Source organism: Procambarus clarkii, chromosome 75, assembly GCF_040958095.1.
Source record: "Procambarus clarkii isolate CNS0578487 chromosome 75, FALCON_Pclarkii_2.0, whole genome shotgun sequence".
Classification (NCBI taxonomy): Eukaryota; Metazoa; Arthropoda; class Malacostraca; order Decapoda; family Cambaridae; genus Procambarus; species Procambarus clarkii.
In genome coordinates, this window is record NC_091224.1 from 26,974,458 (window position 1) to 26,999,983 (window position 25,526).

The 25,526-nt window shown below is 44.5% G+C and overlaps 1 protein-coding gene across 2 annotated transcripts in view; it reads left to right on the forward strand.

Annotated features, from left to right (window-relative positions):
• The window catches only part of Acat1 (Acetyl-CoA acetyltransferase 1), a 37,992-nt gene extending 13,051 nt beyond the window's left edge, over positions 1-24,941 (forward strand). The window contains exons 3-12 of one of the 2 annotated variants that reach the window (XM_069313416.1): positions 1,705-1,801; positions 2,046-2,153; positions 4,139-4,294; positions 8,149-8,263; positions 9,587-9,762; positions 11,352-11,540; positions 15,522-15,679; positions 16,308-16,424; positions 21,274-21,355; positions 24,047-24,941. In XM_069313416.1, coding sequence (XP_069169517.1) covers positions 1,705-1,801; positions 2,046-2,153; positions 4,139-4,294; positions 8,149-8,263; positions 9,587-9,762; positions 11,352-11,540; positions 15,522-15,679; positions 16,308-16,424; positions 21,274-21,355; positions 24,047-24,235 — 1,387 coding nt within the window. In that variant the 3' untranslated portion in view covers positions 24,236-24,941. Of the gene's footprint in view, positions 1-1,704; positions 1,802-2,045; positions 2,154-4,138; positions 4,295-8,148; positions 8,264-9,586; positions 9,763-11,351; positions 11,541-15,521; positions 15,680-16,307; positions 16,882-21,273; positions 21,356-24,046 lie in introns of those variants that run through there. The other variant, XM_069313415.1, reaches the window with a different exon arrangement.
• Positions 24,942-25,526: the final 585 nt, after the last annotated feature.

Sequence of the window (25,526 nt, forward strand, 5' to 3'; positions counted from 1 at the left end):
TTTGGCTCCCCTAAGCTATACCGGGCTGATGTGTATACAGTACAGGGGTACCTTGGTTTAAGAGTTTAATCCGTTCTTGGAGACGGCTCGTATTCCGAAAACTCGTATTCCGAAGCTAATTTCTCCATAAGAAATAATGGGAAATGAATTAATCCATTCCTGACTACCCCAAAAACCCCACATCAAACTAAATTTTTATACCTAATTCATCTAAATAAACCTACAAAACTATGTTCAAGTTATTACTTACCCTTGCTGAGGACTGCTGTTGGTGTATGGAAGATGTGAGGAGGAGGGAGGAGGAGAGGTGTTACTGTTTGGAAGGGGAGTCTCATTCCATTATCACATCAGGCAGTGAGGACTTCACTGGTATGCACACTCTGGCACATTTTGCCTGTATACCACTAGGACTTGCTTGTTTTACTAAGAATTTGTCTAAAGACACTTGTTTTTCCCTACATTTTAACACTTGTCTGTAGTAAGACATCACATTATCATTTAAAAGGTCAATGCAACGGCCTGCTACAGCTTTATCTGGGTGAGTTTTTTCAACAAAACTTTGCAGTTCTTCCTATACTTCACACATTTTCTTAATCAAGAAGGGACATCCTCTACTCACAGCTATTTTCTTAGGTTGAACCTTACCAATGGCTTTCTTGAGACCCATGGCGAGATATATAATGACAACTTTTATGCTCAAATGGCCAAAAAACGACAAAAAACTGTAAATTCTTGTGAAGAATTCAGGTGGGATAGTCACTGGGCGCGAGACACTGGTAAACTGAGGCGCGATCGCCGTGCCACCATGCGCTAGTCGGCCTGTACACGTATTAACAAACTCGTGTTCCGAGGTAACCCTTGCCTTCCGAGGCACATTTTCCGAGCAAATCCTGCTCGTATTCAGGAACACTCGTATTCCGAGGTACCACTGTATATTAGACCGTGGCAACAGTCAATCAAAGGAGTTCTAAGCCTACTGGGGACCAGAGCCAGAACCTGGCCCTCTCGAGAGATGCATGAGGAGCAATGGCCTAAAGACACCCCCGTTTAATTGGAAGCAGTCTTTGTCTGCCATCTACCAGGTCAGGCACCCAGAAAGGTAGGAATTCCAAAACAAACTACTGCTGGTGAAAAATTGCAAACCGAAAGCCGAACTAGCAAACAGAGCTCCCCAATCAAAAACAAAACAAGCAAACATGAATGACGTCACCACAAAGGCCGATCATCCGTCTGCTCAACCTCCCCCTCCTCAGGAGGGGGACAGGGAGGTCCCGTAAACCGGGTCCACCCAAAGCACAACCCCTGCCACAGAGGACGTGGCGCACAAACAACGGCGAAGAGCCACAACCGGACACAAAACATTATGCACCCCCGGCCGAACCAACCAAGCATCAACAACCCAGGGTCCCCTTGGAAAGAAGCAGACTCATTCTCCACCAGAAAAGGAGGAGACGGCTGCAAACACGGTCGCAGCATCAGGGTGTAGATGGGTGTGATTTGTTCCTGTTGCACCGTTATATTGTGTGGCATCAGCACTGATGCAGTAATGTGTGTAATTATATATTGTGCTGTGCTTCCATTCATTACATTAGTAATGACCATCTCTCAGTATATAGGCCTATGATTATACTCTGGCAAGGAAATTTTAATCTATTTTAAACTTTGAATTTGTTTAATTATATAATTTGCTATGTTGACTTTCAGATCGTCACTGGCATCGATGCGTGCCCCTGAGCTTGGTGCGGTTGCCATCAGAGCCGCTGTTGAGAGAGCAGGTGTTGACCCAAAAGCTGTACAAGAGGTCAGGCTTTACTCTCAGCTATAGATCAGATAGAATGGATTGCTTTGATTAGGTCAAAAGTTGTCTCTTTGAAACAAATGTTGCATTAATTCTGTAACATCTATTAAAGTACTGTATGTAATTTTACATAACTTGTATTTTAGGAAACTTTACAGCAAATGTGAAGTTGTTTATGCTCAACTCTATTCATGAATAAAGTATCAGTTGGTTGATTAAGGAAGTAAAAATGATTGTATGATTTCAGGTGTACATGGGGCAAGTGATAACAGCTGGAGCGAGCCAGGCTCCCACACGCCAAGCCACTCTCCTTGCTGGCTTAGATAAAGCCACACCATGCACTACAGTCAACAAGGTATGAGTACTGAATCAAAGGTACTCCTGTTAATATTCATTTTATTAGTATGGTGAGTTGTATGATGTTACACTATATCTCCATTTTCTGTGAGGAGCCCCGTCGGCTCCCGGGAGCTATTGGACTGATATTAGCTATATTAGTCTGGTCTTCAGTCACATGGAGTTGTTATGCCTACAGGGAACCACGAGCCAGAACATGGTTCCCTCAGAGAGGTGAAGGGAGCAATGGGCTATGAACTCTCCACTGTTTGGGAGTACATTCATGTCTGCCATTGACCAAGGTTGGGCACCCAGAAGGGTAGGTGCCCCAAAACAGACTCAACTGGTAGAAAGTTGCAACCGGGGACCGAAAGAGAGGCCAAAATCTCCTCCCAAGAAAAACAAGAAAACTGCAAACAAGTAAATCGTCATTAACCCAAATCGCCCCTAGTTCGTGCCAGACACCCCCCCCCCCCTGGAGGGTGAGGGAGGAGGGTGATGTCCTGCTCCACTCGAGCCAGCCATCAGCCCCCAATTTGTTGACTGAAGCCAACTGGGGTGAATGTCTACTCTGATTGCGATTGCCTGACAGGATTTTCACCCATGTGGTAGTGCCTGCTGTGCATTGGGGCATTGGCCAGGAGTTACAGTACCCAGGGCTGCATGCACTTAGGGTTCTCTTCCCTAAGCACCCAGTAAGTCTGCCCGTTGGGTTTCAGGACTATCCTCCCTGGGACCTTCGGGTTCCCACTCCTGTAGAGGTAGCGGTCACTTGACTTCTGCTGAGTCAGCTTTGGTCTTTGTGCTCCTGGTTGTGTTGAAGATTGTGCGGCAGGTTCCCAGGGATCTCTTGTGTAATAGTCAAGACGACTTTGAAGCATAAAGCAAGTACTTAACACTTTAGCGTACCCAGCGCGCCACCCCTCAACTATGCGATTTGGGTCCCAGCGTTTCACGGGAGCGCGCGTTAATTCTGAAAAGTATATACTCTCTTCAACTTTGTCACCTCAATTTTCGTCCTACGAGATTAAATTTGATATCATTGTGTTCGCAATAAAATTCTCTACAGCACTAAATGCATATAAACTCCAAAAGCCCGGCTAATTACCCGCAGCAAACAGAGAAAGTGCGAACGAGTTACCCAGGAGCGCGCAAAAGCGATAAAATGTATTCACTCTTTACACTCTGGTCACCTCAATTTTCGTCCTAGGTCTTTCATTTTGGTATCAATGGGTTCGCAATAGAATTCTCTAGAGGAATATTAGCATATAAAATAAAAAAAACCTGGTCACGCTCACCCGCCGACGAGTTGAAGACGGGCCACATGTTAACCGCGAGTGAGCGCCCAGACGCCTTCCAGTTACACTCCCAATTCCTGCCCACAAATGTTTAGTATTTAGTATTTTAGTATATTTAGTATTATAGTTTAGTATTTTTTGTGTAGTAGTTGTAGATCACATAAGCATTGTAGATAGCCATTTGCACAAAATAGATGGTCATTTTCTTCGTCCATTTGTGAGTTTTCCTTATGAAGTGATAATATTTGATCATTTGGTCAAAGTGATCAACACCTTTCATGTTTGTATTGTAGTCACAGATTGCATTCAGCTTGTTGACAGTTACCAAACAGTCCCCCCAAAAATTGATAAAAACCTGATTTTTGGCAATTATTTTAGTGGACGACGCAGCATTGCGTCATCACCGAGATTACCGACAGTAAACGGATGACGCAGCATTGCGTCATCCCCGGATGAAAGTGTTAATTGGTTGACCATATGAATGTAGTCAGATATAGAATATATATATCATCTTGAGTGAGTGCAGGAGTGTGCATTCAGCCACTTTAGTGTCTTGTCAGTTTATTTTATTGTTGTGTGCGTCGGGGATGAAGTCGATAATGATGGCTTCCCAGTCATTGATGTGTGGTATTGTTTCAGGTGTGTGCATCGGGGATGAAGTCAATAATGATGGCTTCCCAGTCATTGATGTGTGGTATTGTTGCAGGTGTGCGCATCGGGGATGAAGTCAATAATGATGGCTTCCCAGTCATTGATGTGTGGGTCGCAGGAGGTGATGGTCGCTGGGGGTATGGAGAGCATGTCCAACGTTCCTTATTATATGGCAAGAGGCGACGCTCCTTATGGAGGCATCACACTTCATGTAAGACTTTCTTGTTCTCTCTCTACTCTAGGCATTTGCACATATAGTTTTCTCTATATTTTTCCCTCATAATAATAATAATAATAATAATAATAATACTAGTAATTTTTATTAAAAATATACAGAACAGCATCTTCATATAACGGTTACTTGTTTGTTACATAAAAAGTGCCAATTTAATAAAGCCAAAAGTACACAGTGTGTTTCCAGAATGTTTTCCTTAGTTTTAAATACTGTACCTGACTATTTATTTACAGAGCTGAAGTGCCAATATGTATTGTTTCAGGTATAACATTTGGCTGTGAAATTAGGTACTAAAAGGGGGGAGGTATAAGCCGTTGACCAGCAAGTGTGTCGAGACGCCAGGGGGCGTTGAGACACCAGGGGGCGTTGAGACACCAGGGGGCGTTGAGACGCCAGGGGGCGTTGAGACGCCAGGGGGCGTTGAGACGCCAGGGGGCGTTGAGACGCCAGGGGGCGTTGAGACGCCAGGGGGCGTTGAGACGCCAGGGGGCGTTGAGACGCCAGGGGGCGTTGAGACGCCAGGGGGCGTTGAGACGCCAGGGGGTGTTGAGACGCCAGGGGGCGTTGAGACGCCAGGGGGTATATCAGGAGAGAAAAATCTCCAGTCAAAGTATTGGCTAAAAAGTATAGAGGAGTCTTATTAACATATCACACATTAAGGTTTTTGAAAGAGTGATTAGGAGTGAAATTGCAGTTTTCTGAAGAACAATGAACTTCACAAGTCGAGTCAGCATGGATGTAGACTGGGAAGATCCTGCCTTTCGTAATTACTCAACCACTTTGCCAAAACTATGGAAGACTTAGAATTAAAACAAAATGCAGATATTTTATACATGGACTCTGCAAAGATATTTGATAAATGTGACCGTGAAGTGATAGATCATAATATGAGATTAATAGGAATAACAGGTAAAGTAGCGTGATGGCTGTTCAATTTCCTGTCTGACAGGATGCGAAGAGTAACCATCAATCATTCACACAATATTGGGTACAAGCGTATTGATAAGCTCTCTACCTCAAGACATGAACCTTATCACTTGCACCACAGCTTTTCTCATCCTCAAACCAGATATAGACAAAAATGCAAGTCACAGCTTTGTGTCATCTTTTGCAAATGATACAAAAATTGGCATGTAAATTACCTCTGAAGAAGATATGGAAAAGCTTCAACCCAGTATCACTAAAGTCTTCAAATGTGCAACAGTAAATAACATAATGTTATATAATAATAATTCAAGGTACTGTATGAGCTTGCTTATTCAAATTCCACTAAGCCGAATATTTTGGTTATCTGAGCGAAATCATGTCCAGATAATTTTCTGCTAAACTTTGCCATATCTGGACAGAAGTCTGGATAACTGGAGATTTGGCTGGATGATGCAGACTGACACAGTCTGTCAAGTCTGGATAACTTTCTTCACCATACCTGGACAGAAATCTGGATAGCCAGAGATTAGGGTGCATAAATTTTCAAGAACTGCACATTCCAAAATCTACAGTATCAGGCAAGAAGACAAACTACAATACGATAAGCTGATGTTTCTCTTTTTAAATTACATTTTTGATTTATAGTGTGTAAAAATTTGAATTATGTTGTATAAAAAATTGAAAATATTGTCATTCCTGAGGGAAGCCTCCTTGTGACTCCCTGAACTATTACACTGAATGAGTGCCATACAACTTGGTGCCATCAGTTGTGAAATTCTTACTGGCCTACCGGGGACCATAAGCCAGAAACTGGTCCCATTAGAGAGGCGCAGTGAGCGGTGGTACTTTTAAAACCTTCTATATACCGTTATTCATGTCTGCCACCATGCAAGAAAAGGCATCCAGAAAGTTGGCAAAACAAAATGGACTATACCTTGGTATAGTCTGGTTAGAAACTATACCATGGTATATTGTTAGAAACAATACCACAGCCTCAAAACCGTCAAGGGAACTTCCCCTTTACAGTGGAAACAAACGACTGAACATTCTTGAAAACTAGTGCGCTCTAGTTTACCCCACGTTGCCCCCTTGTTTGGGGTGAGGAGGGAGGCAGGCTGGGCAGTCAGCGGTTCTGTCACCAGTTCTTATTGTGATGTGTGCCTTATCACCTGTTCTAGTCGCTCTGGATCTGGTCTCTAGTTTTTTACGTGTGATGTTTACCTTTGAGGCTGTTTTTGTGCATGTTAACATATTATGAGCCATGAGTTTAGTGTCCTTGGAGCTACATGTGCTCAGGGTTCCCTCTCCTGGGTGCTCCTTAAGTGCTACCCTTACACAGTCAGGGTTGTCTTTCCTGATGTGTTTGGGATACACTCTTTTTAAGGGGGTCTTCTCACTTGGGGTCGGCCTTTGACTGTCCATCTTTCCGAGGGTTGGGAGTGTTTATTGGTGGAGGCTTGAGGGTTACCCTGGCGGAGGCTTGAGGGTTACCCTGGCGGAGGCTCGAGGGTTACCCTGGCGGAGGCTCGAGGGTTACCCTGGCGGAGGCTCGAGGGTTACCCTGGCGGAGGCTCGAGGGTTACCCTGGCGGAGGCTCGAGGGTTACCCTGGCGGAGGCTCGAGGGTTACCCTGGCGGAGGCTCGAGGGTTACCCTGGCGGAGGCTCGAGGGTTACCCTGGCGGAGGCTCGAGGGTTACCCTGGCGGAGGCTCGAGGGTTACCCTGGCGGAGGCTCGAGGGTTACCCTGGCGGAGGCTCGAGGGTTACCCTGGCGGAGGCTCGAGGGTTACCCTGGCGGAGGCTCGAGGGTTACCCTGGCGGAGGCTCGAGGGTTACCCCTGGCGGAGGCTCGAGGGTTACCCCTGGCGGAGGCTCGAGGGTTACCCCTGGCGGAGGCTCGAGGGTTACCCCTGGCGGAGGCTCGAGGGTTACCCCTGGCGGAGGCTCGAGGGTTACCCCGGCGGAGGCTCGAGGGTTACCCCGGCGGAGGCTCGAGGGTTACCCCGGCGGAGGCTCGAGGGTTACCCTGGCGGAGGCTCGAGGGTTACCCCGGCGGAGGCTCGAGGGTTACCCCTGGCGGAGGCTCGAGGGTTACCCCTGGCGGAGGCTCGAGGGTTACCCCTGGCGGAGGCTCGAGGGTTACCCCTGGCGGAGGCTCGAGGGTTACCCCTGGCGGAGGCTCGAGGGTTACCCCTGGCGGAGGCTCGAGGGTTACCCCTGGCGGAGGCTCGAGGGTTACCCCTGGCGGAGGCTCGAGGGTTACCCCTGGCGGAGGCTCGAGGGTTACCTCTGGCGGAGGCTCGAGGGTTACCCCTGGCGGAGGCTCGAGGGTTACCCCTGGCGGAGGCTCGAGGGTTACCCCTGGCGGAGGCTCGAGGGTTACCCCTGGCGGAGGCTCGAGGGTTACCCCTGGCGGAGGCTCGAGGGTTACCCCTGGCGGAGGCTCGAGGGTTTCCCCTGGCGGAGGCTCGAGGGTTTCCCCTGGCGGAGGCTCGAGGGTTACCCCTGGCGGAGGCTCGAGGGTTACCCCTGGCGGAGGCTCGAGGGTTACCCCTGGCGGAGGCTCGAGGGTTACCCCTGGCGGAGGCTCGAGGGTTACCCCTGGCGGAGGCTCGAGGGTTACCCCTGGCGGAGGCTCGAGGGTTACCCCTGGCGGAGGCTCGAGGGTTACCCCTGGCGGAGGCTCGAGGGTTACCCTGGCGGAGGCTCGAGGGTTACCCCTGGCGGAGGCTCGAGGGTTACCCTGGCGGAGGCTCGAGCGAGAGGCCGTGTGTAATTATTGTACTTGTATTTCATATTTAATATTCCGTTATGTTCAATTGTTTTGCATGTATTGTGGCTGTTGTTGGTGTTCCCCGCAGGCTTTTGATGAAACCCTGTTTACCTTAATGAATATATTGCAGGATGGCATTGTGTTTGATGGACTTACGGATTACTATAATAAAATTCATATGGGGAACTGCGGTGAGAATACGGCTAAGAAGATGAATATTACACGTGATGAACAAGACGAGTTTGGTAAGTACAAAGTTAACACCACCTGTGGTTAAGTTGCTCTGTTAGTGCTTTGAGAAAGAGACTTAAATTCAAGAGAAGTTTATGATAAGAGAAGTGATACAGGAATGGGCTGAAAAGTACTGTACTTAAGAATAAGAAACAAGGTGAAATTGAATAGGAGGTTTTGTTCTCTCTTCAACCCATCCTCTTAAAAATAACTCTTTTCGCTCATATGCACTCTGTGGCGAAAAATGGACGTAATTTGAAATGAAATCGGCTCACAAGTGATGTACAGTACTGTCCCGTTTTCTGTTTGAGTCGTCTGGCTTACTCGGTAACGTTAGGAAAGGAAACTTTTAATTAACGCTTTTCATGAAGTTTTGAAACTAGGTGAATTTCCTGCCCACCTAATCTACCAGATGACCCTTAATGTACTGTTTTGGAGAAAAATTCCAAAATTTATTTTCAATTTATTTTCAACTTCAAATTACTGTACTGTATGTCCATTTTCGACCATACGGGCAAACTGCCAAATTCAGACGTAATTTGTAAGAGGACACATTGCTCTCTTCCTCCTCCCTCTCTTTCCATTCCTGCCCCTCCCTTCCTGCCTCTCCCTTTCCTTTCCTTTTCCTTTCCTTCCCTTCCCTACTCTTCCCTCATCCATCAGTTTCAGCAAATCCTTATCTAGATCTATGTGGTTTGATTCTGCACGAGATCTCTAGGAACACATTTCCAAGCTAAATTTGGATCTTGCTCTATAAAAATGTCCTCGTTCCACACACCAACATTGTACCCTGTGTTAGTAGTAGTTTATATTGAAATTGCCATGTAATTTCCCCAGGTTTACTCAAGAGGAAACCACTCTTATTGTGGCTTGGGGGATTTCTTGCTTAAAACCAAAGGGGATAAGTTAAAGGTAGCTTGTTAAGCCCTACTTTTGGCTAAAGGATTGCAGATAGACAAAAAGAGTGTTCTTCCTCTAATAATGAGCTGTGTGGTTCTCTCAACTCTCCCATTGTGTGTGACTCCTGGTAGACACTTGAGCAGACAGTAAACATCGCCCAAAGGTGTAGCAGTTGAGAGGTCACTTACATTGTTGGGTTAGAAGAATAGAAATTGCTCAAAATATTGCCAGGTGTCTATAAACTCATATATTTATATGAGTTATTTATCATGTTTACTGATAAAGATCCTGAGGGAGGAATTCATTGTAGGACTGAATATTTGTTTGTGTAAATACAACGAAGATAAACAGGGTCATTAATGTCTATACTCCCAGATAGATGTATTTACATTCAAGTGAAAGTGCGTGACCTTGTTAATTGGGCGACTTTGCCGCAGGTATTGAGAGCTACAAGAAGTCGGCAGCAGCCTGGGCAAGCGGGGTGTTCAGAGACGAGCTGGTGGAGGTGACCATCCCGGGGAAGCGTGGCAAGCCTCACACGCTCGTCAAGGAAGATGAAGAGTACAAAAAAGTCAATTTTGACAAGTTTAAGAAGCTTGCCACAGTGTTCCAGGTTAGTGCCGTAAGTGGTTTGCATTGTAACGAGGTAGTTGATGTATTTCTGACAAATCATTTAATGTATCCAAGTTGTATACATATTACATACATGATCAAGTCATATTCTGTACATGTTTGTCCATATAAGATCCTGGCCCTGGTGGCGGTGTGTACAGATGTTGTGATGTCACGTGTTGGCTTGACAGTTGTGATGTCACATGTTGGCTTGACAGTTGTGATGTCACATGTTGGCTTGACAGTTGTGATGTCACATGTTGGCTTGACAGTTGTGATGTCACATGTTGGCTTGACAGTTGTGATGTCACATGTTGGCTTGACAGTTGTGATGTCACATGTTGGCTTGACAGTTGTGATGTCACATGTTGGCTTGACAGTTGTGATAGTCACATGTTGGCTTGACAGTTGTGATAGTCACATGTTGGCTTGACAGTTGTGATAGTCACATGTTGGCTTGACAGTTGTGATAGTCACATGTGACTTACCTGGAAAGGGATATGGGGGGGGGGGTTCTTCTACCCCCTGAACCCAGCCTGGGGCCAGGTTTGACTTGTGATAACTTGGTCCACCAGGCTGTTGCTTGGAGCGGCCCGCAGGCTCACACATCCACTACAATGTAGTTGGTCCGGCACTTCTAGCAAGAACTTATCTTGTTTCTTGAAGACTTCCACCCAGCAATATTTCTAATGGTTGTTGGGAGAGTATTGAACATTTGTGGACCCCTGATGGTCAGACAGTGGTCTCTGATTGTGCCTATGACACTTCTACTCCTCACCGGGTCTATTCTTCTATCCTTTTGTATGTGTTGCTCCAGCATGTTGTAATTGTTGTGGGCAGTTACTGGCCTTGCAGTAACTGCAAGAACCCCATCAAGCAGGTAAGTAACTGCCATTGACAGTTATGTCACATGTTGGCCTAACATGTATTATAATGCCACGTGTTGGCTTGATGACTCTTTCATCGCTCGTTAGATAGTTACTATGATGTTGCTTTATTTAACTAGTCTCTTAAATTATTTTCCTTGAGGAGTTTGAGTTACTTTAAGCTGCCCTCTGTACTTTATACATGCAGTGTAATTACGTAAGTGTATTTTCAGGATGACAGCTATGCTTGTGGTGTTCCATCTTGTGTATGTATATATGTACATACATATACATACATATATAAATGTGCATAAATACAGTGCAGTAATATATTTGCATGAATTTGTTATGGTTTCTGATGTACAATTCTTAACCTTTAAATGGCACAAATCAGATGTGATTTTGGTCTGACTGGATGGCCCATATCAAAATATGCACCATCCGTCCATATATAAATGATCACACATGCCCCATGTGTGGGTGAGCAGTCTGGATCCAGATGGGTCTCATCTTCCATCTTCTCACACAGCAGCCATCATGTTCATCTTTGACTCTGAAGGGTGAACATCAGTGCGATACATTTTCGCACCATCCAGGCAATGTTGCCGAGAGAAGATACGGCAAGAGTTATTTTGCCCTTTTACGTTAATCGTAAAAGATTGTGACAGTCAGATTTTAAAGATTTTATTAAATAGTTTCATAAAAGTGTGTCAAACGTTTACAGCGTGAAGGAGGAACAGTGACTGCTGGCAACGCCTCGACACTGAATGACGGGGCTGCTGCGTGTGTCTTGATGACGGCCCAGGCTGCCCAACGCCACGGTGTAAAACCTCTAGCTCGTATTGTGGGCTTCTGTGACGCAGCCACTGACCCAATTGATTTCCCAATTGCTCCTGCCCTCGCCACACCCAAGGTATTGATACTTTGCTTGCCTGTAAATGAAACACATTTCTCTAGTGTTTGATCAGTTGCTCTGGTTTTCATTTCTTTGGATTTTCATCATTAAATTTGTTTCAATAATTTATGAATTCTAAATATAAAACTGGGTTATTGTGTGATATTTCCATGCAACTGAATAATAAACATTTAGAAACTGAATGCAGTATTAGAAAGGTGTGTGTGTGTGTGTGTGTGTGTGTGTAGGTGTAGGTGTGTGTGTGTGTAGGTGTGTGTGTGTAGGTGTAGTGTGTGTGTAGGTGTGTGTGTGTACTCGCCTAGTTGTGGTTGCTGGGGTTGAGGTTTGGCTCTTTGGTCCTTGCCCCTCAACCGTCAATCTACTGGTGTACAGATTTCTGAGCTTCTTGAGCTCATGATAGAGCTCAAGAAGCTCAGAAATCTGTACATTTGAAACTGTGTATGGAGTCAGCCTCCACCACATCACTGCCTAATGCATTCCATTTACTAACTACTCTGACACTGAAAAAGTTCTTTCTAATGTCCCTGTGGCTCGTGTGGGTACTCGGCTTCCACCTGTGTTCCCTTGTTCGTATACCACCCATGTTAAATAATCCATCATTGTCTACCCTGTCAATTCCCAAGAATTTTGTATGTGGTGATCATGTCTCCCCCGAGCTCTTCTGTCTTCCAGCGACATGAGGTGCAGTTCACGCAGCCTTTCCTCGTAATTCATGCCTCTTAGTTCTGGGACTAGCCTAGTTGCATACCTCTGAACTTTTTTTTTTAGCTTTGTCTTGTGCTCGACAAGAGAGGCAGAAAGGCTTCATGCTGGGGCCACATACACCAAGATTGGTCTTACATATGTGGTATACAAGGTTTCTGAAGGCAGTTTTGATGTTAGCCAGCCTCACATATGCCACAGATGTTATTCTTTTGATGTGGGCTTCAGGAGACAGGTTTGGTGTGATATCAACTCCTAGATCTTTCTCTCTGTCTGTTTCATGAAGGACTTCATCTCCCATTTTGGTATCCAGTGGCTGGCCTCCTATTTTCTCCACCTAGTTTCATCACCTTACATTTACTTGGGTTGAACTTTAGTAGCCATTTGTTGGACCAACCATTCCTTCAGTTTGTCTAGGTCATCTTGTAGCCTCCTCCTATCTTCTTCTGTCTTAATCCTCCTCATAATTTTTGTATCATCAGCAAACATTGAGAGGAACAAATCTATTCCCTCTGGGAGATCATTTACATAAATCAGAAACAGTTTAGGTTGAAGGACTGTTACTGGACTCCACTGGTGATGCCTTGCCACTCCGAGACATCCCCCCCCCCCTCACAGTGACTCACTGTTTTCTGTTGTTCAGGTACTCTCTTATCCAGTGGAGTACCTTCCCTTTCACTCCTGCCTGCATCTCCAGCTTGTGCACTAGTCTCTTGTGTGGTTCTGTGTTAAAGACTTTCCATATTTTTGGATTGTCAGAATGTGCCCAGCCCCCTCTATCTTGCCTGGTCATGAAACTCAATTAATCCTGTGAGGCATGATTTACCTTCCCTGAATCCTATGCTGCTGATGTGTTATAAAGTTCTTTCGTTCCAGATGTTCCACTAGTTTTTTTTTTTGCACAATCTTCTCCATCACCTTGCATGGTATGCAAGTTAGGGATACTGGCCTGTAGTTCAGTACCTCTTGTTTATCACCCTTGTATATTGGGACTACATTGGCCATCTTCCAAATTTTTGGCAGTTTACCTGTTACCAGTGATTTGTTGTACACCATGGAGAGTGGTAGGCACAGAGCTTTTGCTCCTTCCTTTAGGATCCATGGTGAGATTCCATCCGGGCATATAGCCTTTGTCACATCCAAATCTAGCAGATGCTGCCTCACCTCCCCACTGGTAATCACAAACTCCTCTAGTGGTGTCTGGTTAGATATTCCTCCCTTATCTCTGGGACTTCTCCTTGCTCTACTGTGAAGACCTGGAATTTCTTATTCAGTTCCTTGCACACTTGTCGTTTGTAGTGAATCTGTGTGCCCCTATCCTCGGTTTCATTACCTGTTCCTTTACTGTTGTTTTTCTCCTGGTGTGGATGTGCAGCAATTTAGGCTGAGTCTTTGCCTTGCTTGCTATGTCATTTTTGTATTGCCTTTCTGCCTCTCTTCTCAACCCGACATATTTCTGGCACTCTGGTAACTTTCTCTGCTCTCAAGTGTCCTGTTATTCCTATAGTTTCTCCATGCCCTTGTACTTAGTTGCTTTGCTAGTTTTCATCTCTGATTTAACCATGGGTTTCTTGTCTGCATTTCATGTTTTTCCTTTTGAACCGGGATGAACTTGTCTGCTGCCTCCTTACACGTCTGCTTGTGTAAGGTAGGTGTGTGTGTGTGTGTGTGTGTGTGTACTCACCTAGTTGTGTTTGCGGGGGTTGAGCTCTGGCTCTTTGGTCCCGCCTCTCAACCGTCAATCAACAGGTGTACAGATTCCCGAGCCTATTGGGCTCTCTCATATCTACACTTGAAACTGTGTATGGAGTCAGCCTCCACCACATCACTTCCTAATGCATTCCATTTGTCAACCACTCTGACACTAAAAAAGTTCTTTCTAATATCTCTGTGGCTCATTTGGGCACTCAGTTTCCACCTGTGTCCCCTTGTGCGTGTGCCCCTTGTGTTAAATAGCCTGTCTTTATCTACCCATCAAATCCCTTCAGAATCTTGAATGTGGTGATCATGTCCCCCCTAACTCTTCTGTCTTCCAACGAAGTGAGGTTTAATTCCCGTAGTCTCTCCTCGTAGCTCATACCTCTCAGCTTGGGTACTAGTCTGGTAGCAAACCTTTGAACCTTTTCCAGTTTAGTCTTATCCTTGACTAGATATGGACTCCATGCTGGGGCTGCATACTCCAGGATTGGCCTGACATGTGGTATACAAAGTTCTGAATGATTCTTTACACAAGTTTCTGAATGCCGTTCATATGTTGGCCAGCCTGGCATATGCCGCTGATGTTATCCTCTTGATATGTGCTGCAGGAGACAGGTCTGACGTGATATCAACCCCCCCCCCCAAGTCTTTTTCTTTCTCTGACTCCTGAAGAATTTCCTCTCCCAGATGATGCCTTGTATCTGGCCTCCTGCTCCCTACACCTATCTTCATTACATTACATTTGGTTGGGTTAAACTCTAACAACCATTTGTTCGACCATTCCTTCAGCTTGTCTAGGTCTTCGTGAAGCCTCAAACAGTCCTCTTCTGTTTTAATCCTTCTCATAATTTTAGCATCGTCCACAAACATTGAGAGAAATGAATCGATACCCTCCGGGAGATCATTTACATATATCAGAAACAAGATAGGACCGAGTACAGAGCCCTGTGGGACTCCACTGGTGACTTCACGCCAATCGGAGGTCTCACCCCTCACCGTAACTCTCTGCTTCCTATTGCTTAGGTACTCCCTTATCCACTGGAGCACCTTACCAGCTACACCTGCCTGTCTCTCCAGCTTATGTACCAGCCTCTTATGCGGTACTGTGTAAAACTTTCCGACAATCCAAGAAAATGCAGTCCGCCCAGCCCTCTCTTTCTTGCTTAATCTTTGTCACCTGATCGTAGAATTCTATCAAGCCTGTAAGGCAAGATTTACTCTCCCTGAACCCATGTTGGCGATTTGTCACGAAGTCTCTTCTCTCCAGATGTGTTACCAGGTTTTTTCTCACAATCCACGATTACTGCATGCAGTGCTTGCAGTAATCTCCCACATATCCTTCCAAGACACTGAATACACTGTAATTAATTACTCCCAGTTAGAATTCCCAAAAATATGATGTCAGAATGCTATAACAAACATGATGGTTTAAAATAATAATAATAAGCCTGCTAAGTTGTACCAGTCCTGTCTGGTCTTGGGATTAATGCATTATCTTGCCCCTTGTGTAAATAACATTTTCCTGATGAGTGGCGTCCTCTCATACAGCAGCAGATGAATTGTTTACTTTTCCTTCAGTTGTTGGAGATGACGGGCGTGAAGCAGGAGGACGTAGCCATGTGGGAGGTGAACGAGGCCTTCGCAGTCGTCGTTCTGGCCAACATCAAGATGTGTCACTTGGATCCTGCCAAGGTCAACATCCACGGTGGTGCCGTCTCTCTGGGCCACCCCATTGGGTAAGTGGGTGCTTGTGGTGCTGTCTCTCTGGGCCGCTTACTGGGCGAGTGAGTGCTTGTGGTACTGCCCCTCAGGCCACCCCATTGGGTAAGTGAGTGCTTGTGGTACTGCCCCTCAGGCCACCCCATTGGGTGAGTGCTTGTGGTACTGCCCCTCAGGCCACCCCATTGGGTAAGTGGGTGCTTGTGGTACTGCCCCTCAGGCCACCCCATTGGGTAAGTGGGTGCTTGTGTTGATGGTTCTGTTGTAATTTGTTGTAGACCCAGAACATTACCTAGTCAAGATGGAGGAAATTAATGATTTGCTTTAATGTAACCTCCACAATTTTGTTTAATTAAAAAGTGCAAAATTAGGGTGAGGCTAAACATAAAATGCAGAGAGTGAATATTGTTGAGTTAGCTTCTTGTATGAGCCCTCCCTCCCCCCCCCCCCCACCTTACAGGCACCATCAATCTCATCATAGCAGAAGCAAGGAACGTGTTCCTTGCTTCCTCAGAATGTTCAGGAATGTGTTCTATTAGCAATGTTCATTTGCACTCAAGGAAAATAGTAACACAAGTATGTATAGATTTTTCCATGTGAATGAAGCATTAATGTAAACTAAGCTTAAGTCAATGTTTGTGGCAGGATGTCGGGTGCGAGGCTCGTCGTTCATCTGGCTCACGCGCTGCAGCCGGGGCAGAAAGGTGTAGCATCGATTTGTAATGGTGGAGGCGGAGCCTCGGCCATCATGATTGAGAAGCTGTAAGTCACTTGCCTAGAATTGGCTTCCTTGTAATCTTTGAAAGTACATTTTTAATTGTGATAGTTTAGGCATCATTTGTAAACACAGCAAGAAATTAAGTCGAGCATAATCGTGTTCTGTACATAGCTAGGGGTCTAATGTTTGTATATAACTAAGTACTGTAGATGAACAGCACAAATGTTTCTTAAAATATAATGTGTAGGTATGACTGCTAAAATTAATTCATTTAGTCTCTTTGTAACCCAAATGTTATTTTTATTTTAAGTCTTGCTATCGAGCCATAATGTGGTGAAGACTTTGCTGAACATGTTAATCACTACATGACTCAGAAAATGGGTGACAGAAAGAAAGAAATGTTAACTTGGCCGTTCTTGAAACAAATTCAAACTCTTACTGTATTACTTTATTGGGCATTATCACATCTTGTTTATGTAATAAAGATATTTTCTGATACTATTGATCATTTCATTCACCTTTTATCATCTTGGGCAGTTCCTTTATCGCCTCAGCATGATGGACCGAGGATATTATATACAGTAATTGTAAGATGCACGTGTGTTTACATAGTTGTGTAGGGACTATGGGGAGTGTGATCAGTTCTTGACCCCCACCTCAATGGTATTGAACCTGGTGCATTTATACCTGCTGACATTCCAGTACTGTCATACTGTACTGGGAACAGCGAGTGGTAGTTGCTTCCACTACCTCTGGCTTGACTTATTTCCACCTGTTTGCCACTTGCGGCATATGAGTATTTCTTAGAAGTTCTCTGGCACGTGTGCTTCCAACTATCAGCAGTAAAAGTCTCTACCAACTGGGGCAGCTCCGGCATATCCAATTGGGTACACAACCTGGACCACTGTAACCTAGAGAAACGAAGATGAAGAGCAGTTGCTGCCTGGTAAGCCCTAACGTTGTCATGCTCTCTCCAGCCCTCCTGACATGATGGAAACACATCCCGCACGACTCCCGGACCAAGGTGTCGCCGACGCAACAGGCAGAAGCAGGGGTGAATGAACATTACCCTGTAGCACAGACAATGTATGCACCTGAACCTCGTAAATAGTGAGGGTGGGGTTGACGGGTATACCCACATGGACTGCTGAACCTGCTGGCAATTTCCAGGGCCTGAAAGTTTCAGGCCCAGGCACTGGGATGTAACACCAGTGCTAGAGTAAATTAACCCAGCCTAGACCACTCTGCTAGTAAAACCTACCTCGGCGTGCCGAAGTGCAGTGTGTAGTTACTGGATGAGGGCTACACTTGTGGTGTCCCATCTTCCCAGTACTCTGTCATATGTGACAGAGTACTGGGTGAGGACAGAGTGACAGATTGCAGTCTCCGTGGTGTAGTGGTAAGACACTCGCCTGGCGTTCCGCGAGCGCTATGTCATGGGTTCGTATCCTGGCCGGGGAGGATTTACTGGGCGCAATTCCTTAACTGTAGCCTCTGTTTAACGCAACAGTAAAATGTGTACTTGGATGAAAAAACGATTCTTCGCGGCAGGGGATCGTATTCCAGGGACTTGCCCGAAACGCTACGCGTACTAGTGGCTGTACAAGAATGTAACAACTCTTGTATATATCTCAAAAATATAACGCTTTGAAACTACTAACGGTTTTGGCCTCCACCACCTTCTCACTTAGCGTGTTCCAGCCGTCTGCCACTGTTTGCAAAAGAAAACTTACTAATGTTTTTTTGGCACCTTTGTTTCCTTAGCTTGAATCTGAGTCCTCTTGTTCTTGCAGTTGCAGGTTTCAGGAATTCCACTTTGTCAGTTTGGTCAATTCTTATTATTTTGTAAGTGATCATATCACCTCTTCTATCTTCTAGTTTTGGCATGTTTAACACCTCTAGTCTTTCCTCGTAACTCATGTTTTTTCAGTTCTGGAAGACATTTTGTACCATGCTGCTGCTGCGCCTTTTCCAGTTTATTGATATACTTCTTGAGATTTTGGCTCCATACGACTGCATATTCCAATTTTGGTCTCACGAAAGTCATGAACAGTTTTAGTATTTCACCATTCATATAATTAAAAGCAAGTGTGAAGTTAGTAAGCGATGCATACGCTGCTCACAGTGTTCGTTGTGAGAGACAATATTCACAACATGTGTAGTGATGTCCTACCAGCCAACGATGTTCCAACCAGGGGAAAGACAGAGGGCGAAAACCACCACAAGTTAAGTGAACCTGTGAAGTAACATCCCCGAACACTCCAGTGACAGGTCACCCAACACACATCAGAGGAGAACTGAGGGTAGAGTGGCCTGTGAGCTGTGGGCTTGCTCCATCCCCCTGCCCCTAAATGTCAGAAAGGGCGAGGCGGGGCAAACGAGTGAGAGCTAGTTCATAACATTTTTGGTTGTTTGCTTACATAATTTGGGGGAGTTCTTTGATTGTTTTAGAGTGCAGGTATAGGAAAAAGCCAACTGCAGTTTTTGTCATGTGTACTTTCCTGGTGGTGGCGTAAATGAATAACTGTGGGGACCGGGTTCTGGCTCTGGTCGCCTTGAGAATTCTGCATCTGATGCCATCTAGTAGATAACACATGCATTGGAGATCCTAGCTACAGGAAGCCACAAGGGTCTCTCAAGAAAAATTTCGAAACGCCCAACAAGTAAATTCCAAAACGGCAACAAAAAAATTACAAATGCCCAACCGGAGATTTGCTGAATTTAGGTTCCACTGTACTGTATATGGATTTTAATAATACTGTAATTCATTTTGTCAGGGGACAGGCAGCCTGTGTTTGTATGTAGGTATATGTTAGGCTTATATCGAGGTCCCTCAATGGTGAACTACTGAGCATTCCCAGGATACAACCGCACAACAGTTGCCTAACTCCCGGGTACCTATTTGCTGCTAGGTGAACAAGTGTATTGGGTAATAAGAAACGTGCCCAACTATTTCTGTCCCACCCAGTATTTGAACCTGGGATTCCCAATTGTGTGTAGAGCATGAACCCAACTCTACTACAAAGACAATTTTATGTGCTACTACCGTATATAAACATTAATATGCTACCATGACAAAAAATATTAAATTATTTTGCATTATTAACATCCAAAACCAGCTGTCCATAATTATACATTCTAAAATATGTTGTTGAATAATATTTTGTTAGTTAGATGAGAACTTCCCAATTATTGGGCACTGATTTCCACATCAGACAACTATACTTATGTCAACTGAGATAATTACAATAGAAATTGATGCTTGGAAATATCAAAATGATTATAATCACTCATGGGATACACAATTGTAAATGATTGTATATGATCAAGGAACTGTAAGAGTAAGAAAATATACGAGGCTTGACTGAACATAGCCAAGCTTGGGACAAAGAATGGATCACCTAGGAAAATGTATGGAGAAAGCTGTTAAAAAATATGGAGAGTGCAGAAGTACAAGCAAAAGCAGAAAGGCTTTTGGTGCATTGTGGAATTTGGTTGATAAAATACAATTGACACAGAGCAGAGAGTAGCAGCAGCAGCCAAATGTTTATGCCGCATCAAATATTAACATTCACTTGTATAGCCTTTTAAGGAAGCATTAGATTAAATGATATAAAATGACTTGAGGATTATGGCGGTTAGAGCAGGCATGAACCATAAGTGCAGTACAGTATAAATTGTTTTTAAGTAATTGGTACATAATACATGGACCAGAGGACCTACTAAAGAGCAGTAATTGTACCATTGTATAAAAATATAAAACTGTAAAACCTATAGAGGCATTAGTTCACGAAGTGTGTGGCAGGATAGTGAGTGTAAAAGTACAGGAATTTACTGAGAAATAAGATCAGTGATGGACAAGGTGGGTTCTGTGGTAGATGAGGGCATGAACATCACATGTCGGCAATAACAACTTACAGAGAACGTCAGTGTGCGTGTGCCAGGTACTCGTGGCACTTATGCTCACTAAAAAAAGCATACTACGAAGTTAATCGAGAAGAACTTGGGAGAAAGATGAACATGTATGGAACTGGCAGTGCTAATATATGTTATGGAACATTTCCATGTGGGAAGCAAGACGTGCAGGAGATAGTAGAATAACGAGGGGTTGGTGATGTGTGTGTGCGCCAGGGTTCTGTGACCTCACCCATGATTACTAAATATATACATGAATGGGATCGAGGTAAGAATGCTAAGAGTATAAAATAGTGTATAGACCTCGTGGATAATCGTAGGATACTATATTTGATGCGTGGACATGTTAGCTGTTCCTGAGGAAGGGAAGTTGGCTGACAAAGATAGCCAGGTCTAGGGATAAGGAAAGATGGAACCAGCAGACTTCATGAGAGAGTAGCTGTATTGACTCATGTATGGTTGTGAGACAATGGTGTGGTATGAATATGAACAATTAACAGCCAGAACAGTAGATATGGCGTTGTTAGAGTATAAAGAGTAAGGAATGTATGTCAGAGATGAAGAATGCAAAAAGTCAGTTGTCCACAACTTTGGGAATCTCTATACCACTAGTTTAACATGCTACATGTTCCCTTCTATGGTACAGTATACCACTAGTTTAACATGCTACATGTTCCCTTCTATGGTACAGTATACCACTAGTTTAACATGCTACATGTTCCCTTCTATGGTACAGTATACCACTAGTTTAACATGCTACATGTTCCCTTCTATGGTACAGTATACCACTAGTTTAACATGCTACATGTTCCCTTCTATGGTACAGTATACCACATCCATTTAATACAATACTGTATTATACAAATAAAAAAGTTATTTTAGTTTTCATAGATATGAGGACTTAGTTGAATTGTTAATGCACACATTTCATCATTCAGCATTTTGTTACTTCTGACGTGCCTCTCCTCACACTAACAGGCAGTATCCCAAAGCTGGCAGCAAGCCCGTCGTCACACTCTATACTAAGGACCCTTGTCCTCTGTGTGATGTTGCTCTCCAGGTGAGTCACATTAAACCCACTTTATCATAGCTCCTTTATTATGCTCCTTTGTTGTGCTTCTTGGCTGTCTCTTTATCTATCACGTGTAGTATCTTATATACAGTTGCGTTGTGTTTATTTGATGCAGGTTTATTCGTGGTCCAAATGCCAATTTCATTTCTTGGAATAGCTTGATGAGATTTTTTTCTAATTTCATTAGGATTTCTAAACAGCAAGGAACAGCCAAGAGTGTGTCAAAAAATTGTTTAGCCATTTAAGATTGGTACCTTAACTTTCATAAACAAAACATTTGTTGAAATATTTGCACGTTAAAACCGATTTAAATACTTAAAGCAATGACTTGGCACTTACATATTACTTTAAATAAGTAATAAACATTGACAGTTAATGAGGACACATTGTAGCAGACATGGGTGGCTGAGTAAGGAGAACATTGTAGCAGACATGGGCGGCTGAGTAAGGTGGACATTGTAGCAGACATGGGTGGCTGAGTAAGGAGAACATTGTAGCAGACATGGGTGGCTGAGTAAGGAGAACATTGTAGCAGACATGGGCGGCTGAGTAAGGTAGACATTGTAGCAGACATGGGTGGCTGAGTAAGGAGAACATTGTAGCAGACATGGGCGGCTGAGTAAGGAGAACATTGTAGCAGACATGGGTGGCTGAGTAAGGAGAACATTGTAGCAGACATGGGCGGCTGAGTAAGGTGGACATTGTAGCAGACATGGGCAGCTGAGTAAGGAGAACATTGTAGCAGACATGGGTGGCTGAGTAAGGAGAACATTGTAGCAGACATGGGCAGCTGAGTAAGGAGAACATTGTAGCAGACATGGGCGGCTGAGTAAGGAGAACATTGTAGCAGACATGGGTGGCTGAGTAAGGAGAACATTGTAGCAGACATGGGCGGCTGAGTAAGGTGGACATTGTAGCAGACATGGGCGGCTGAGTAAGGAGAACATTGTAGCAGACATGGGTGGCTGAGTAAGGAGAACATTGTAGCAGACATGGGCGGCTGAGTAAGGAGAACATTGTAGCAGACATGGGTGGCTGAGTAAGGAGAACATTGTAGCAGACATGGGTGGCTGAGTAAGGAGAACATTGTAGCAGACATGGGCGGCTGAGTAAGGAGAACATTGTAGCAGACATGGGCGGCTGAGTAAGGTGGACATTGTAGCAGACATGGGCAGCTGAGTAAGGAGAACATTGTAGCAGACATGGGCGGCTGAGTAAGGAGAACATTGTAGCAGACATGGGTGGCTGAGTAAGGAGAACATTGTAGCAGACATGGGCGGCTGAGTAAGGAGAACATTGTAGCAGACATGGGCGGCTGAGTAAGGAGAACATTGTAGCAGACATGGGCGGCTGAGTAAGGAGAACATTGTAGCAGACATGGGCGGCTGAGTAAGGAGAACATTGTAGCAGACATGGGCGGCTGAGTAAGGAGAACATTGTAGCAGACATGGGCGGCTGAGTAAGGAGAACATTGTAGCAGACATGGGCGGCTGAGTAAGGTGGACATTGTAGCAGACATGGGCGGCTGAGTAAGGAGAACATTGTAGCAGACATGGGTGGCTGAGTAAGGAGAACATTGTAGCAGACATGGGCGGCTGAGTAAGGAGAACATTGTAGCAGACATGGGTGGCTGAGTAAGGAGAACATTGTAGCAGACATGGGTGGCTGAGTAAGGAGAACATTGTAGCAGACATGGGCGGCTGAGTAAGAACATTGTAGCAGACATGGGCGGCTGAGTAAGGTGGACATTGTAGCAGACATGGGCAGCTGAGTAAGGTGGACATTGTAGCAGACATGGGCGGCTGAGTAAGGAGAACATTGTAGCAGACATGGGCGGCTGAGTAAGGAGAACATTGTAGCAGACATGGGTGGCTGAGTAAGGAGAACATTGTAGCAGACATGGGCAGCTGAGTAAGGTGGACATTGTAGCAGACATGGGTGGCTGAGTAAGGTAGACATTGTAGCAGACATGGGTGGCTGAGTAAGGAGAACATTGTAGCAGACATGGGCAGCTGAGTAAGGAGAACATTGTAGCAGACATGGGCAGCTGAGTAAGGTGGACATTGTAGCAGACATGGGTGGCTGAGTAAGGAGAACATTGTAGCAGACATGGGCAGCTGAGTAAGGAGAACATTGTAGCAGACATGGGCAGCTGAGTAAGGTAGACATTGTAGCAGACATGGGCAGCTGAGTAAGGAGAACATTGTAGCAGACATGGGCAGCTGAGTAAGGTGGACATTGTAGCAGACATGGGCAGCTGAGTAAGGAGAACATTGTAGCAGACATGGGCAGCTGAGTAAGGAGAACATTGTAGCAGACATGGGCAGCTGAGTAAGGAGAACATTGTAGCAGACATGGGAAATCAGTGGGATGAAGGAGCTTGGCAATATGGAGTTTCATGAAGTAATTCCTAAATAATTAATAATACATGATTTTTGCACGTTGGTGAATACTTTATGGTGTACAACAGACCATGATGACCCTTAACTTTTACCACCCATGAGTGATATCAAATATATTGGTAATGTATAAACCATCTGGAGTGAAACTATTTTTAATACGAGTTTACAGAAAAAATATTGCTTTTAAACGCCTTTCTAAGTTGTCTGTTTATCAAAGAGTTGTTATACTTTGCAAGTTAATAATATTGTGCCACATACTTTAATTTTATTGTTGCAGATTTTGGAGCCTTTGAGAGAAGAATTTCACTTGGTGGAAGTGGATATTACCGAGTCTGGCAACGAAAAGTGGCTTAGTTTGTATGGTCATGAAATTCCCGTGTTTTACTTTGAAGGGCAGTTTCTGATGAAGCACCGTGCAGACTTCAACTTGTTGCAGAAAAAAATTCAAGACTTTCACAGCTATTAATGTTTTAGCATATGTTAATAATAACAAAATTATGTATGAACTTTAGCAATCATTAAAAGCATGGCACTTGGGCTGACCGTGACTGGCTTACAACACTCCTTTGTTTCATGTTCGTTAGTTGGAGGAGGCAAGCATCTGGCTTCCTACCTTGGCCAGATAGACATGCATCTTACTAGAGGGGTGGTGGTACCCTGCTGCATCCAGGTCTCTCTTCTCACTTCCCCCTCCCTCTCTCCCTTGAGCCATGGGATACCACCTACCAGGGTAGCAAGGGAGGCTAAGCGTTCGCCACTGCAGAAAGGAGTGCATTGTCCCAAGTGGTGCCCCTCTTCTTTTTAACTGGGAAGTCCTACTGCATCGTACATTCTCCTACACCGGTGCAAAGACCTCTTTCTCCTCCTCCTTGCCCCGGTCTGGAGACCCAACCCTCCTCCAAGGGTGACCCCTCTAGTGGGTGGTCCATTGACTCTAATGGGAACTCTTGATTAATCTTGCACAAAGTGCCCAGATAGGGAGGTGGGGGGATCGAGGAGTGCATCAAAAGTTGAGGAAACTGTTGCAGTTGAGGAAACTGCTCAACTGACCTGAGGGAGTCGTATATGAGCCCTCGCAGCATGACAAGACAAAATTCTTGAGGGGGATACTGGGTGGTAATACTGTACACTTAAGTATGCTGAGTATAGGCAAATAAAACAAGATAAGACAATTCTTTTGTTTCTGTATGTTGTGGGTTCATTTAAACATCATCATTTAAAGAGATCAGTACATTGAAAACAATAATTCAAGCTGAGGTGAAATGTAATTATATGAGACTAAGAACAGGTTGCTTTCTCAGTCAATACATGATCTACTGCTTGACAAAAAAATGAAAGACTAATGCAATATATAAATACAGTCCTATATCAGGTTGCTTTTCTGGCGTGCTTAGAGCTTTGAGTCAAGTACTGTACTGGTATTCTAAACAAATTCATCACAACCTTTCACAGTAAAGGTTAATAAACTCAACACAAGAACACTTATCATATTAGATAATTAGTCTTGCTAAATGCTATGATTAATATCCATACCATGTTCATGAAAGAAACACTGGTTGTATGGGTAATTTAACCCTTAAACTGCAACTATGATCAGCCTTTCTCACCATATACATTTTATTTATTATATGGTAGATATGATTGTCAAAGTAAATACCAAACAGACTATACAACTGTATGTGTACCTTTGTGGTGGCCAGGTGAAGTCTGGCTCTGTCATCATCCCGGGATGTTTCTATTCTCCACTTCATCCATAA